The following is a 17,579-nucleotide window of genomic DNA, read 5'->3' as shown; positions in this document are numbered from 1 at the left end:
AGAGTTAAATCAATGGGTAGTTTATCATCATTTCAAAATGGAGGGAAATCACCTCCTACGAGACATCTTAAGAAAAGGAGACTGGTTGTCAAGATTAGACCTGAAAGACGCTTATCTAACAATACCAATTTGGAAACACCACCAAAAGTTTCTCCAATTCACATGGCAAGGCCATTTATATCAATTTTGCAGCCTCCCCTTCGGTCTGTCTTCTTCCCCATGGTGTTTCACCAAGGTTCTTCGTCCCGTTGCCTCATGGCTTAGAGAAAAAGGAATAAGACTAATAATATATCTCAACGACATACTCATAATGGGTCAGTCGAAGAAGACTGTTGTTCTTAGTACAAACCTTACAATCAATCTATAACAACACTTAGGCTTTGTGATAAACTTAAAAAAATCAGGCACAGTTCCGTCCCAACAAACTCAATTTTTGGGTTTTCTGGTAGACACTGTAAAGGCAGAACTTCGCCTACCAAGCGACAAAGTAAGAAAAGTAAAGAAGGAAATCAGAAAAAATCCTAATACATAAAAGAGTTTCCCCTGATATTTCTAGCCAAATTGTTAGGCCTTCTTTCTTCGACAATTCAAGCCATCTTCCCAGGCCCGCTTCATTACCAGGCACTACAGAGACTCAAGACACATTACTTGAGATTGAACCATTCCTATTCCCAACTAATCTTTCTAGATCAAGAATCGAATACAGAACTCATCTGGTGGCTAAAGAATCTGGAGGCATGGAATGGCAAAGCCATTTTTGGGGAAGAACCAGATCTTATAATAGAGTCAGATGCGAGTCTGGAAGGATGGGGAGCCAGATGTGGAAACTTGACTACCGGGGGTTGTTGGACTCCTCAAGAGAAGATGGATGGAACTACTAGCAGGTTCCTTTGCAATTCGTTCTTTTACTCAGAACACAATGAAATGTTGTGTAACCCTTCGCATGGATAATGTGTCAGCAGTTCGATACGTTTCGAAATTGGGGGGTCCTCACTCGAAAGACTTAACAGACCTAGCGAATAGCCTGTGGAACTTTTGCTTGAACAAAGGTATTTCTGTTGTGGCAGAATGCATTCCCGGACTGAACAACGAAGTAGCGGACTGGTACTCGAGAAATTTCCGAGACTCCAGCAATTGGAGACTGAACAGACGAATATTCCTAACAATTCAGTCCATGTGGGGTCCCTTCAAAACAGACCTGTTTGCGGACCGTATGAATACCCATCTGAACAACTTCTTCAGTTGGAGGCCGGATTCTTAAGCTCTGAGTGTAGATGCCTTCCTTCAAGATTGGAGAGGACTAGCACCTTATGCTTTCCCTCCTTTTGCAATGCTTCCTCAAGTTCTTCTTCATGCTCGACGTTACAAACAAAGCATGGTAGTATTAACTCCTCTTTGGAGATCCCAAGCTTGGTTTCCCATAATCCTAGAAATGAGCATATATTTTCCCATTCTGATTCCCTCTTTCAAAGAAATCCTACTGGATCCAGAGAGTCCTATCCATCCACTAGTAGAACAGGGAATTCTTCCTCTGACGGCATGGAAGATTTCTGGCGACAATAACGAATCCCTGGCCTTTCGTCTAATGCTTTCAGACTCATTTCTGTATCCTGGGCATCAGGAACAAGAAAAGCATATAGATTGGCATGGAATAAATGGGTTCATTGGTGCGTTCACCGATGTTACGACCCCATTTCAACTGATTTAGTTAATGTTATTAATTACCTTTCAGACCTTTTCACCTCCGGTCTATCTTATAGAACCGTAAACGTTTATAGATCTGCAATATCAGCTGGCCATTCTTTAATTAACGGAATTTCTGTGGGACAGAACCTTTTAACTAAGAAAATAATGAGAAGTATGAGGGTTATAAACCCACCTGGTCCAAGGTATACTACTCTGTGGGATGTTATCCTCGTTCTTCAAACCTTATCTTCATGGGGAGATATATCTTCTCTTTCCCTTAAACGTTTTTCTTTTAAACTTACTGTTCTACTATGCTTAGTTTCTTTTAGAAGAACTTCAGATGTTAAAGCTTTAGATATCTCAAGCAGAGCCTTTCAACCTGAAGGAGTTTGTTTTTTCTTAAAAAAGAGAACTAAAACACTATCTTCATCTATTTTCTATCCCTATTTTAACGGAAATAGTAGACTTTGTGTAGTTAAGTGTTTAAAAGAATATGAAAAAAGAACCAGAGTTTTAAGATTAAATGAATCTCAATTATTAATCTCTTATAGATCTCCTCATAAAGGAGTCTCTTCTCCAACTTTAGCCAGATGGGTAAAAAATGTCATGTATGAAAGTGGTGTGGATGTCTCAATTTTTGGTGCTCATTCTATTAGAGGTGCTTCTGCATCAAAGGTTTACTGTCTTGGTGGAGGATTACAAGATATCCTTAGAGCTGCAGATTGGTCAAATGATAGTATGTTTAAAGTTCGTTACTTCAGACCAATCAATAATGTGATTGATAATGTTCTTAATGCACTTTTTTCTTTCAGAGTAAAAGTGGTTCTTCTCTTCTGGAAGTTCGTATTTGGAAGTTCTTGGTTCTCCAGTTATTTTGAATCTTATGCTTATGTTCTTCATGATGATCTTTCTTCGCAGTTTTCTTGGACAAAGAAGGATGAGAGATAGTCTACAAGGAACTTTATACTTCTTTAGAATGTTGATTGAAGTTCCATGTTCTTCAATTGTTGCTACTGAGCTGTAGTAATAAAGGAGATTTGCATAATATTAGCCTCCGTGTCTTTAATAAAATCCAGATTTTCTGCCCAGCAGGCTGTGAAAAATCTAAATTCTCCCTGCTAGCATGGAAGTACGTGCTACTTAGGAAACAGCAGCTTTATGTGGCTTTCGTGGATCTGCGAGCTGCATTTGATTTGGTACCACGTCAATTTGCTGTGGAAGACCATGCTTGACCAATGCGCCCTGGCAGACCTGGTGACTGTGATTACCAGATTACATAAGGATCATTATGCCCAGAACAGGTAGGGGAGAAATGGGGAACTGACAGAGAGCATTCTGATTCAATGTGTGGTGCGCCAAGGGTGTGTTCTCACCCCCACATTGTTCTCCCTGTTATTAATGATGTGGTGAGTTGTCTAATGGGTTGCAAGAATGATGCCCCTTCGTTTAACGATGCAAAAATACCCATCTTGCTCTTTGTCGACAATTCTTTATTAATATCCACAACCCCTATGGGTTTACAAGTTTTATTGGATAAATTCCTGAGTTTTTATAAGGAGAGGAAATTAGAACTGAACACCTTGAAAACAAATTGTATGGTGTTCGGTAAAGTACGGGGTGGTATACAAGAGGTTAAGATCTTACTTGAACCATTGGAACGAGTAAAAAACTTTGATTACTTGGGCATAGGCTTGAATGAGACGCTTAGTTGGGAATACCAACTGAGTAAGAGCTTCCTAACTCTATGCCAAAGATCCAAATCAGTATTAAGATTTTTTAAACAATCTTATACCCAACCCCTTTCTTCAGACCTCGGAATTTACTGTGCAAAAGCCCAAAGTGGAGCTTTGTAAGGAGCAGAGATCTGGGGATTTAGTCCTGTAAATCAATGAACTATTTGCAAGAATAACTTTGCAAGGGCTCTGATCTCGCTACCTGTTACAACACCACTCACCCCACTTTTTTGTGATCTTGGGTTAAAAAGAATCAGTGATTTGGCTGTCCTGAGACCCCTAACATACTGGTTGCGTCTATGGACTACTCCCCAATTAACTGAATATCGTAACTCCTTACAGGAGGTCCGAACGCAGAATGGAGCAAAACAACTTCCTTGGTTCAAACATATAGCTAAATGGTGCAAGTTACTGAACCTGATGGGTTTATGGGAGTACCCAGAAAGGACCACTAAGACGTGACTTTTTGTCCCTTAAAGCTATGTATTGGAAGGTAGTGGGGTAGCACTACACTAATAATCAAACAAGCGGCCAGCTAACATCTAATTTTTTTATAATAAAATCTTGCTCCCTATTTGAGCCGTTCCTTGACCTAATTTCGCCCCCCCTTGCTAAAAGTTTGTATATTAGGTTTAGGTATGGTAACTTATTACTGAAAATTCCGGGGAAAGAGGCGAGTGGCCTAGTTTTAGACACCTGTAAGCATGCTGTGAAGTTGACGAAACCGAAGAACATATCTTGTTCACTTGTCCCAAGTATTGGCAGTTACATAGGAAATGGATTAGACCAATATGCCTCAACTTGGGGGTCAGGCAGTACCAGATCGCGTTTCGAATCTTAAAAACAGATACTTCGGGGCCAATAGTCTTTGCTCTCAGCCGTTGTTTGTTCTCCTTCTGGTTAACCCGCAAAAATGTTTTATCATAGTTGTGTTGCCATTTTAACCCCTCTTACCTTCTATGCTGTATACGTATTTGAAATCCCTAGCTTGGTAAACACAGCTGCATCCCATATCTTTGGTGGTTGTACTGCTCCCTCTTTTAAGTATGATTAGATTGATTGTATTTATGTATCCATATTCTTAAACTGATTCGGGATGTCATTTGTACTTGTGTTTACAATGGTTTAATACTATTTTAATTGTAAATATATTTATGTTTTATATTTTGCATACTTTGATGGCTTGTTACAAATGACCGAATAAAGTTATATATGATAAATTGAAATTACCAACTTTTGTTCTAGGTAAAATCTCCAAAATGTTCACATTTTCAAATAATTTGAATAGTTTTTGTGTTTGTGAGCGGGAGAGTGATTAGGGAAGAACGTTTCTAGCTGAGAAACGTTTTCTACTTGATCCAGTTTGCTACAGTACCTTAAGTAACTTTCGAAGGTGAGGGAAGGACTTGCCTAGAAAAGTATAAAGAACATGAGAGGGGCCCTGAACCTAAAAAGGATAAGGGGGAACAACCCACCAGGGCAGTATACATATAGAACAACATGAACGGGCAGTTCCCAGTAGTATAGAGGACCAAACAGTTCCAAAATTATTAAATGCCCACAGAACAGCTAAAAATATTTAAATTATTTTATTATCATTTGTTTTTATAGAAAAATCTCTGTCAAATGTGCAAAGTACAAAAATCCATACTTCATAGAATGAAGACTACATATAATTCATGTATCGACAGCCCAAGAACAGGAAGAGCAATAAAAAGAGGCACATACGTCACTCACTCTTTCTACCTGTCACAAACCGATACATCCATATAGACTCAACCAACTAGAATCTCTCATCAGCCAGACAGAAAAAGCGCTGACGCACGTTTCGGAATAGTGCCACAGTAGGGAATTCCTTCATCAGGGCGCCAAACATCGCAATAGTTTAGGAAAGGCACAGTGTTCCACAATTCCAGGTCAATCAGATTGGATCCCGTTCATACGTTCTGGGCAAGCAAAAGCATATCAGACATAGAGCTCCCAAGGAGGCTAGAACGAAGGAATAATCAGCGAACCACCTTACGACATGCAATGGTCAATATCAGATAAATGAGGGAGTTTCGGGAAAATCTGAATAATCGGAGGGACGAATGTTTGAGAAAGGTAAAAAAGCCCAAAGTTTCTAATCCAGGAAGTGTAAAGATGAGTGTTTGAACATCCAAGTAGTCGAATAGACACAATGCCTACTTAAATGAGGCAACAGGCGCGAATTACATAAGCTTCGGAGACTAGAAACTCCAATCAACCAGGATCGAACAGGCCGCCGGGGTCAAGAAAAGATAGAACAATGCCATGATCCTAGCCAAAGTAGTCAGAGGATCTCCATATCCATACCACACGGGTCTGCCTCCTGCGCCGACACAATGGCTTGTTACAAAAAGTTATATATGATAAATTGAAATTACCAACTTTTGTTCTAGGTAAAATCCCCAAAATGTTCACATTTTCAAATAATTTGAATAGTTTTTGTGCTTGTGAGCGGGAGACTGATTAGGGAAGAACGTTTCTAGCTGAGAAACGTTTTCTACTTGATCCAGTGTGCTACAGTAACTCAAGTAACTTTCGAAGGTGAGGGAAGGCCTTGACTAGAAAAGTCACAAAACATACCAGATCAACACATGTAACAGGCCTGGTTTGGTTCAACATTATTTTCCTAAAATGTTGAGAGAGCTCAAGGTTAAAAGCATCACATAAATTACGCAGAGGCCTAAAACAAAATCAGCACATCATCCTGACTCAGACTTTGTGCCACTTTGGTATGCATACCAATTAAAATGCTGGTTTCTTTATTCCCACAAGTACTTCTGGATTATCTCACATTTCTTGATTTGCACACTGTTCACAGTTTCTCATTACACATAGCCCCACAAATTTTTGTGGCTTCTTAACTGCCACACCACCACATAAGTTTGAGAGATGGCTCTAGTTATTAAATAATCTATGTCTAGGTAGAAAACATTTCAAAAGCCTTTACAGTGCATATAAAAGATGGCGGCCTCAGTCAAGAAAAAAATAGTAATTCTACACCTGTAGATTAATATACATGTTTGGATGCAGATTTTATACTATTTTGTATTTACCACTATTCCCAATAGTGCACTTGGAAAAAGTGCTTCCCACAGAGTAAGCCCTTCCCTTGCTATCCTACAATATGTGGTGGTGATTCGCTCTTCTTCCCATCCTGGAAGGGGTGTGACTAGAGCAAATATCATTCCAGGGTGGAAAAAGGTAAGATTGGAGTTTGGGAATGCCCACAAATGTACATGTTTGTGGGCATAACCAAAGTTTCGAGGCAAACCACACATTGGAATGTGCATTTCCCACCCCTTGAGTGGGATTTATGAGAACAAATTTCTCCGCAATTGTGGTGGAGTTGTCCGCACTCATAAAACTATTTGTGGATTACAAGCATGTGTAAAAAAAAGTACATTTGGTAGTTATTTTAGATTTACAACTGAACTTGCCTTTGTGTACCGTATCATGTAAGAAATTGTGATAAAATAGGAGGAATCAGTCAAAACTCAAGAAAACAATTCCATACTTTTGATTTGCTTTACATTTGTTTTCATTATAGGCTTTTTGTTTGTCATACTTACTTTTTCTGAAATAATGACAACCACCAGATGCCTAATGTCCCAAGGCAGTCTCCTGAGATGTCTTGTCATCAACTTCATTTGGTCATTTTTCTTGCTTGTGTATGAAGTGCTTCCGTGTTCTGTATCAAGCCATCCCTGCAGTTTCTTAAGAATGTTTTTACTCAAATACATAGAAGTTTGTGATTGAGTCTGAATCTTTTTATAGAGAGACGTAGATAACATTTGGAAAGTGTGCAAGAGAACATCCTCGTATGAATCTGTGGTTTGTTTGAATGTTTGCTTCGTAAAACTAATTTGTTTAAATTCACTCTTCAGTTGTACATTGTTCTCCATATACACATTCATAAATATTCCCACAAGTGTCCAAAAATGTAACTGCTCTTGTCTTGAGTGGAGACTTCTGTCACATGCATGTGTTGACTGAATGCCATGTCTTACATGTTGTTCTGCAATCTGTAAACACTGATGTCTATAAAATGTCATCATGTTTTGCGTTATCCATCTTGTTACAGTTCTTACATCTTGGTTGCTTTTACTACAGTTTTTCAGCAAATGAAGTGGAAAATCTGAGACTTGATGGTAAGGATCATCTTCGTCTTCTGCAAAACACAGAAAAAGCATTTGGTGTTAATGACCTTTTTCAGAAAGCAACTTCTGATTGATATTTGCAAATCATTAAAGTAATTTAAATTATGTGTATAAGAAATCGGAGTAATCCCCACTGGTATTCGAAAATGGCACTTCTATATTTTTCAGATCAGGAAAAAGTAATGTAAAAAGAAAATAGTTCTACCAGATGCTGAAAATAATGCAAATCATGCATTGCAATGGAAGCCCTCCGTAGACAGTGAAATAATTCAGCCTATATGTTGACAGTGAACTCCGCTGGATTGAAGAGATGTGATTGACATTGTCTCAAAGCATGGTTGTATGGGTATTAACCAAAGGAACATTGGGGGCTAACCCAAAGGAAAAGTTATTGGATTTGTCAGACCTGATAAAGGGCCTCATTCTGACTACTGTTTAAGTCCTGATTTAGTACAGAAAATACTCCCTCGCGACCTATATAACATTACTTCCACTTTCAGAATACGTTTCACCATGGGCTATTGAACCAAAATATCAATAACATATCACAACATATTCATTTAGACTTTTTTTATTTTTACTATGTTATCATTCATTTATCTTTGTTCATTTTCAATATTTATAAAAAATACATATTCCTATTATTTACAAAAGATCTCCAGTACAAATATATTTTCTACAATTATAATCTATTCGGTGGCATAAAAAAACGTAAGAGCCACCTTCATCAGGACCCGCCAGATATCACACCAATACTTCTCTTCACCCTGGGATTACCTGAAAAAATATGTAAAACAATCCATCGGTTACTAGTCCATGACATAATATTATTATATACAGACATTGATTGGACCAACAATCAAACACTAGAGTATATTAAAAAAAGGTGTGTTATGAGAGGGCTTCACTTGGCGCACACAGGAAACTCTCCTTACTTTGCCGGTATTTGCTGGACTTTCTTCCTTGCTGGGGGATCCTGTTTGTGACCTGACCTGCTCTGCATCAGCCCACTGCCGCACCCGTTCTCTCCCCGCCGCTGCAGCTTCTTCTACCTTAGCACGGCCCCAGTGGGGGGGGGGGGGGAGAACGAGGGGCACAGACACTACAGCTACCAGGTGCCCTTGCGGCTAGAAAGCCGCTTCCGGGAGGATACCTTCCAGGAGGCGATTTAAAATCAGCCCTGCCCTCAGTGGAGCGGGGGCTTCACTTGGCGCACACAGGAAACTCTCCTTACTTTGCCAGTATTTGCTGGACTTTCTTCCTTGCTGGGGGATCCTGTTTGCGACCCGACCTGCTCTGCATCAGCCCACTGCCTCACCCGGTCTCTCCCCACCACCGCAGCTTCTTCTACCTCAGCTCGGCCGCAGTGGGGGGACTGAGGGGCACAGACACTACAGCTACCAGGTGCCCTTGCAGCTAGAAAGCCGTTTCCGGGAGGATACGTGCCAGGAGGCGATTTAAAATCAACCCTGCCCTCCGCGTAGCGGGACACGAGCGAGACGCCAGCGGGACGCCGAGCGGGCCTGAGGAGACTGGGCTGGGCCATATCCCTTCTATCAGTAACTTGGCTACACCGCCCTAAGAACATTAAGGTACTGTTATATTTGGTACAACCACCGTTAGACTTACTTTTCCATCCGGTGTTTAACTACTGCTGTACTGTCAGAGTTGATCCTGCCTCCTGTTGTAGCATAAGCCCTTGGTACAGATAAGGAACTAATCATGTCGTTGAGGGCTCAGATGGGAAGAAAATCCTTTGTGGGGGGGGTCAGTAAGGAGGATGCTCGGACAGTTCATCATCAGAGCGGCCTCCATGCTGGAGCATGAGATTGCTATAACGGGGCGACGCATTTCGTCAGAATTTCAGAGAAGACGCATTTCCTCAAGTCCCCTACCTACAGCGGCCCCTCCTGTATCCTTACCCGTCACGGAGGGATCGCGTCATAGCAACATTAGTATACCCCATCTGCTTAAAGATGTCACCACGCCTCCTGAGCCCAACAGGTCCTCAAGTAGAGTGCTGATCATGGGACAGACTTAGTCCTTATTATTATTATTATTATTATTATTATTGGGACATTTGTAGAGCGCTGCGATTACGCACACCGGCGTGTCCACGCGCTGAAAGTGGGAGAGGCAGAAAACAGGGGACACAAAAAACTGCGCGGGCCGTTATTTAGTATAAAGAAATGTTTTTAGTTTCACTCGGAAGCTAGCCTCCTCTGGATCCGGCGCAAGTCCGCTGGCAGTTTATTCCAGTTAGCAGCCGCTAGGCATCTGAAGGACCTGCCTCCCATGCGGGCCTTCTTAATTCTTGGAATCTTCAGTAGGCCGCCCCCCGTGGATCTCAGCGCACGTGTAGGTTTGTACACTTCGATCAGTTTGGTCAGAGGGTCGGGTGCCCTGCCATTCAAGATGCGATGACAGGTGCAGAGGGCTTTATACTCCACTCTTCTCCTCACAGGGAGCCAGTGTAGCTGCTGGAGGGCCGCCTTAGAAGGCGCCCTTTTAGGCAGTCTGAGAATCAGACGCGCTGCCGCATTCTGCAGCACTTGCAGGCGCGCCATACTTTTTTCTGGAGCCCCCAGGTACAGCAGGTTCCCATAATCCGACCTAGCTGTCACCAGGGCATGGACCAGGGTTTGACGGGCTTCAATCGGGAGTAAGTCCAGGACTTTCCTCAGCTTCTTCAGAATCCCGAAGCAGACTCCCACCACCCGATTAATCTGGGGGCCGAATGTAAGACCCGCGTCAAACCACACCCCCAGGTTGCGTGCCTCTTGGCAGGGGGTTGGGGTAGGTCCAAGGCAGGAAGGCCACCACGCCGGCGACCAGGCAGACTGGGCCCTCCCCACCACCAGCACCTCTGTCTTGCTGCCGTTCAACTTCAAACAATTGTTGGCCATCCATTCGTCTAGATCTTTCATGCACGAACGGAAGCCATCGGCCGCAAGACAGGACGCATGCGATAGGGAGGTCACCAGCTGCGTGTCGTCGGCATACGAGACCAGTTGGAGGCCATGGCTCTCCACAATCGAGGCAATAGGCGCGACATACATATTAAAGAGGGTTGGGCTCAATGACGAGCCCTGCGGCACGCCTTGGCCCAAAGGCACCCCCTTCGAATAGCAGTCACCCTGCCTGACTCGGAAACTTCTCCCATTGAGGAAGTCTTGGATCCATCTCAGCGCGGTGCCAGAGATGCCACCTCTGTTCAGACACTGTAGCAGGATGTTATGTGCTACAGTGTCGAACGCCGCGCTGAGGTCCAACAGGATCAAAGCCATAGTTTGGCCTGCATCCACGCCCTCTCTCAGATGTTCCGTAGCCATGAGAAGGGCGGACTCAGTTGAATGTCGTGGCCTAAAGCCAAACTGCGTCGCATGGAGCAGTCCCCTTTCTTCCATGTGCTTCATAATTTGGGTATTGACCACCTTTTCCGCCACTTTTGACAGAAAAGGCAGGAGGGAGATGGGCCTCAGATTTTCTAATACCTCGAAGCCTAAGTGGGGTTTCTTCCGGAGCGGGAGCACCACCGCCTGTTTCCACCCCTCCGGCAGCTTTCCCGATCCGAAGGAGACGTCGAGGATGTGCCTTATATAAGGCTCCAGGACTTCCAGGCTGTTTACCAAGCGTTTTGGCGACACCGGATCCCACGGGGACCCTGATGTAACAGAGCGGCACACCGCTATTAATTCCTCAGGAGGAGGGGTGCAGAAGTGTGTAATATGCCCTGCCGACTCTGTGTCCCCCATTGCTACCTCCAGGTCAGACCCTATCGACCGAATAGGGAAGGTCGAGTAGATCTTCTCTACTTTGGCGGAGAAATATTCGGCAATCCGGTCACATGACTCCGTAGAGCAGCTCTCCGGCTCTGTAGGTGCATTTACCGAAGTCAGGGATTTGTAGATGCCGAAAAGTTCCTTGGCGGAGTTTTCCGCCCCCTGAATTTGTCCAGCAAAATAGGCTGCCTTAGACTTTTTTATCAGCCTATGGTGAAGGCGCCTCTTTTCCAGAAACAAATCCCTGGCCTTGTTGTCATAGGACACCCTTTAGACTTTTTCTGCCCGCCTACAGTCCGCCTTCGTTAGTCTCAGCTCAGCACTGAACCATGGAGCTGAGCGATCTTTCCGAGCACATGTGGTTGTACGGCAAAGTGGGGCTGTATGGTCAAGCGCTTCCGTGATGCGCTGATTCAGGTTGGAGACCGCTGTATCTATGTCCTCGCCCCCAGGTTGACCATCCCTAGTTAGTCTTGGGGGACTCTATTCCACCGAACCCCCCAAATCCTGGGGTTGGCAATAAAGGGCGGGCCCAAATTACAGCCAAAGGACGACCGCTAAAAAGGAAAAGAGGGGGAAATAAACAAATGGGGAGACAGCCTAAACAGACCAAGATAAACTTATGCTCTCCAATTAAAGATTCTAACGGAGTAGGAAAAGCGGCCATGAATGTAAATTTAGAACAGGGCCCACAGCCCCCTAGCCTTATACAGGAGTTGACAGGGAATAATGAAACTCTAATGAAATCTCTCATCCTGCCACTCGTGGAAAGGCTGAAGAGGGTGGCTTTCCAACTGGGGGTCCATAGAATAAGCTGTAAGTGTTAATACCGCTTTATTGAAGGACCTAACACCCAATACTAATATCAGACCTTCTGCCCCAGGCCCTCTGACTTATAGTACCAGTAAGACTACTATGCTGCCAGACCCCCCACACATAGCTCCAGTAAATACACAGACCACCACCAGGGCTATAGGATCACCAAGGCCCAAAGGAGTTAAGAGTAATGAAACTAGAGCAAGGACCACACCACGCAACAATGAAAGGGGCGATTCAACCTCTAGAAAGAACACTGGACCAATTCAACATATCGACCTCCCCCCAGAGGCGGTCCCGTATGTTGCAGTACTGACCAGGGTACCAGAACTATCCCAAGACAAATTAGAAAGCTATTGGGAACTTAAAAATAAGGTTATGTACTGGTTGCGGATGAACAGACCCTTACCCCCTAATATTAAAGGGGAAATACTGAACGTTCGAAGGCTTAAATGGGTAGGCCAGAGCCCGAAAGATTCCAAAGGGGACATAGTAACTTCAGAGACCGTAGAGTTGTAAAGTTCTTTAATGACTGGTATCAGGAAAGTGGGGGAGAGGGTATTCAGATCCACGACCTGAGTTACTTTTATCCAAGGTCTCTCCAGCCCTATCAACTCAAGAAATCCAATTGTCTCTTAACATCTCGGGGGCCCCAGCCTTCAATGTACCTACTAGAAATAGATATGAGGCATTGAATGGCCTAGACGGCGTAGACTGACTCACCCCCGAGCTTTCAGTGGGGGTTGACAAGATGATAGTGCAAGTGGAAAGTACAGTGGACAAATTACTCGTATCAAATATAGATATGCCCATTACCATTGCCCCTACAATAGGTGGTAGCTCTATTAACAGCCTCTCAAAGCATGCCCCAAGTAAATATGCACATGTCTCAAGACCTTCTACTGGGCCAGCCACTGAGTCCCTAATACCGGAGTGAGATCCACTGCTCAACGGGTACAACCAACAAGATCATCTGTTAACAAAAACTGGGAAAGGTCTCCACCAACAATCGCAATTGCTGATTGCGTGGTAACCTTTGAAGTCTCCCAGGGTGAACCCCCCAAGACTAGTTTGCCACTGACAACTCCATCTTCTAATAGTATAATTAGCTGGAACGTTGCAGGTCTGTCTGCCAAAATTAATGATTCCACATGGCAGTCAATTACATTAAATCATTCCATCATCTGCGCCCAAGAAACATGGGTTAATACAGAACTTCATATAGTAGGATATAAAAACCTTTTCTACTCCAGCCATTCCTAGCCTCAGAGGTAGATACAAGGGGGGCCTCTGTACTTACATCTCAGTTAATACGGGTCCCCTAGACGTTAAATTAATTTCTAACGTTTATTATCAAATCCTGATCACTTAATGGGGAACTTTGCAAAATATGGCCTGGTAAATTTTTATAACAATATCCCCCCTTCCCAAATTGAGTTTACCCTTAACAATCTCTTGAAGGACCTAACCAAAATTGAGGACCAAATGACCAACGATATGGCCCTGTTATGGGTTGGGGATTTTAATTGCTCTCTCTGCTCCCAAGGTTCAGAGGGTATCTGTGGGTTGGGAGAGGATTCCGAAGGGCCTGTGAGCCACTTCACCCACACAAGGGTTGGGGAGCTATATAACACTATATCAGCCCAATTTACGCTATCATTTATCAATGAGGTGTGTGCCCCTACTAAATCTTTTAGACCAACATTTAACGGGAGGGGGAAAAATTCTGCTATTGACTTTACACTCCTTTCAACCCGTTATGCAGGCGCAGTATTAAACTGGGAGACCTTGGACACTGTACTCAGTGATCATTACACTTTAGTTGTGGAATTGAAGACGAGGGACGGCGATTTAAGCCGTAACAACAACATTGCTTACAGCTTAACCCCAATACTTGCATCCAAAAATGGGTTCCGCATTAAATGGGATGAGGTCGAACCCACAAATTTTTTACAAAAACTTGTTAAAAATAACCAGGAGGATTTTAAAGTCTGTCTTTCAGCAGAAGCCGATTCTGACAGCATTGTTGGTTCATTAAAAAAATCTCTATGGGTATCAAACATTTATTGACCAAAGCCCCTCATAACCCATCTAAGGGATCCTATGGCTGGTTTAATGGCAACTGTACTAAGGCGCTCGCTGCCCTGAAAAAAGCCCGCCACTCTAGCCCAAAATCCAAAGAAGAGATCCAGCTAGCTAGATGTGTTTATCGGAGAGCCCTAAATAGTAGGAAAAGGGAGCTAAAAACTCAGGCGTGGTCTGATCTTCGTGCAGCAGCTGACCGGAATGACAATATTGCCTTCTGGAAGCCTGTTAACGCTCTGTTCCTCCAAGACCGCCAGGGCCCCCAGATAGATCAAGCTATTACAGCTCAAAGCTGGGTCAAACACTTTGAAGGCCTCTACAACGGAGCTGAACCCTCTAGACTGTCTCCCGATAATCGGGGGGCACTCCTGCCAGATACAGATAGTACCTCCTTCCCATTGGGCATTCAATTTCGCTTGGATGAAGTGAGTAAGGCAATCAGAGAAAGCCCGGCAGGGAAGGCCCCAGGGCCGGACTGTGTTCCTGTGGACGTTTTCAAAAGCGTTCCAGATCTTTGGGCACCTCTTCTGACCCGTGTGCTTAATTCCGCAAACAACATTGGGTTTATCCCTACCTGGGCGGAAGCCATAGTAGTCCCGATTTATAAAAAGGGTGATAGGAATGATCCTGCCTGCTATCGGCCAATTTCATTACTTGATGGCCTAATGAAGATCGCAGGCAGGATCATTCTTAACCGCATGCAGGAGTGGTTGGAGGAACATGAAATCGTGTCCGACCTGCAATATGGGTTCAGGACAGGTAAAGGGACTATCAAGCAGGGACTTAATCTGGCTATAATTACAGCCAAGTACACCCATGAGAAAAGGAGAAACCTGTTTGTTACTTATGTGGATCTAAGTTCCGCATTCAATTGTGTCGAGCATTGAACGCTTTGGCAGACATTAGCGGACATCGGCCTGGACAACCAAATACTTACTTTCAACAAGGAAATGTACCATGGGCTGGTGCCTGTGTGAGATTTGGTAGAAAGGGCAAGTGCTCCGATATGTTTAAAATCCATAGAGGAGTTAGACAGGGGTGCATTCTTGCCCCCTGCTCTTTACGCTCTATATAAACAAGGTTGGCACAATTTTGAGCGAGGTTTATCAGGACTATCCCACAGCAAATGGAACTCCCATCCCCATACTGCTCTACGCGGACGGCGCGGCGATCATGTCCCAGACGAGGGTAGGCCTACAAAAAGCGGTGTCCAAATTCTCGGACTACATGAAAAGCAAGGGCCTACATGTGAATGTTTCTAAAACCTATACAATGCCGTGTGGACCTAAGACCCGAAGATTACCTTGTCCAATAACCTTGGATGGCAGAGCGGTCGAACTCACTGACAGATTCTGTTACCTTGGAGTTCACTTTGAGAGGAAGGGTTCTTGGCAACCTGCTGTTGCTGCTCGGGCTCTAGCTTTCACAAAAGCCACCGGAGCTCTGGTGAACTTTCTAAGAGATTGAGTGGGAGGCCAGTTAAAGAACTACTCCAGATTTTTAAGGCTAAATGCATTTCTACAGGGACATATGGGCAGGGCTCTGGGGGATTGAGCAGGTGGAAACCATCCAACGCGTTGAGAATCGTTTCTTACGCTATCTACTGGCAACCCCCCGGAGCACGGCAACATATGTGACACACATGGAAGTAGCTATGCCTTATGTCACTGATATTATCAAGCTATCACCAGTATTGCTATGGCACAATGTATGGGTAAATCAAGGGACCCCTCTGAATAGAAAGATCCTAATAGACTGCCTAGTAATGGATGGAGCCACTAATAATAAATGGCTCTCATATGTTAAAGCCTTGCTGGAAGAAACTGGTCTCTCCCAATTTTTTACTAACCCAGAAAGCATGGTAAACATATCAAGATCTGACCTTAAAAAACACCTATTGGCACACTTGGAAAGCAAAAGATGGCGGGAAGAGAGGCACAAGAAGACGGTCATGGCTCACGATTTGGTCACTCCTAACAAGGGCGTTCAGTTGTACCTCCTGATAGAACAACCCCCCTTCTCTCGTATGCTTCTGACTCATTTTAGGCTGGAAACCTTTTATAGGTTAATAACCTTCCCACAGTGTAATGACTGGAGTAAAGAAAAGTGACTTTGCCCTTGTGACAACGTCTCCTACCAGTCTAATATTCACTGTACTTTCTTTTGCACCTTTTATAGTGTTCCGAGGCAAAAAATCTTGAAGCCTCTACTTGTATTCTGGGGTTTGAGGTCATGTAGAGGGGCTTACGACAAACTAAGATCACTAGATAATGAACGTACCATCTTTGTTGTATCCTCCCTACCGAGAGCTGTGATCATGTACAGAAATACGATGCAAGTCTAAAACGGTGCCCGAATATGTTTTATTCTGTTGGCTTTTACTGGCTCAATCTAAATCATTTTATATGGTCATGATAACAAATCATGAAACTTCTTGTTTTTAATTCTTGTACCTTAATGATGAAATGAGAATGTGGCATTTTAATTAACTCTGAAACTGTAAAATTTTAACTGTGACTATTTATCTGTATGCTTTTATGAACTTATTTTTACAATTCGTATAAAGCTTTTTGAAATTGAAAATTGAAAATTGTGTTATGAGACACAAGTGCCACCTTATCCCACAAACATATGTCGATGTACATAAAGGTGATCTTTCTGTACTTATCCAGCCCATAGAAGCATAGGGCACGAATAAGACAGAAACAATTAGTAAGTGACAACATAGTTTGTTCAGTTACCATCACCATGTGCATTCTCTCAAGCACTGTACAGTGATAGACACCCAAAGCTACTGCAATTTGGGGAATAGTATCTGTGAAGATGTTTGACATATTTTTTTCAGGTAATCCCAGGGTGGTGAGAACTATTTGTGTGATATCTGGCGGGTACTGATGAAGGTGGCTCTTATGTCTTTTTATGCCACTGAAACGCGTTGACCAAGTCATTTTACATGCCTACTATTTAGCAGCAGCCCTATATAGGGTCATAGAGACTAAAACCAACTAGACGTGGCATTTGGGATAGTTATGTGGAGTTGTGGATGGGATATGAATGTAATGTATATATATGTATGAGTGGTATGTGTGGGTTTGTTCTCTACCTGGGAGTGAATAGATTATAATTGTAGAAAATATATTTGTACTGGAGATATTTTGTAAATATTAGGAATATGTATTTTTATAAACATTGAAAATGAACAAAGATAAATGAATGACAACATAGTAAAAAAAACTCTGAATGAATATGTTGTGATATGTTATTGATTTTTCAGTTCAATAGCCCATGGTGAA

The 17,579-nt window shown here is 43.2% G+C and overlaps 1 protein-coding gene across 2 annotated transcripts in view; it reads right to left on the bottom strand.

The window, feature by feature from the left end:
• The window catches only part of LOC147711655 (uncharacterized), a 1,672,131-nt gene that overhangs the window by 1,197,356 nt on the left and 457,196 nt on the right, over nt 1-17,579 (bottom strand). For both annotated transcript variants that reach the window (XM_086922319.1, XM_086922320.1), the window contains one exon: nt 7,016-7,614. In XM_086922319.1, the coding sequence (XP_086778445.1) occupies nt 7,016-7,614 (599 nt within the window). The remainder of the gene's footprint in view (nt 1-7,015; nt 7,615-17,579) is intronic.

This window comes from Lissotriton vulgaris, chromosome 5 (assembly GCF_964263255.1).
Source record: "Lissotriton vulgaris chromosome 5, aLisVul1.2, whole genome shotgun sequence".
NCBI classification, from domain to species: Eukaryota; Metazoa; Chordata; class Amphibia; order Caudata; family Salamandridae; genus Lissotriton; species Lissotriton vulgaris.
The sequence above is the reverse complement of the archived record's forward strand: the minus strand, read 5'-3'. Positions and strand labels throughout refer to the sequence as shown.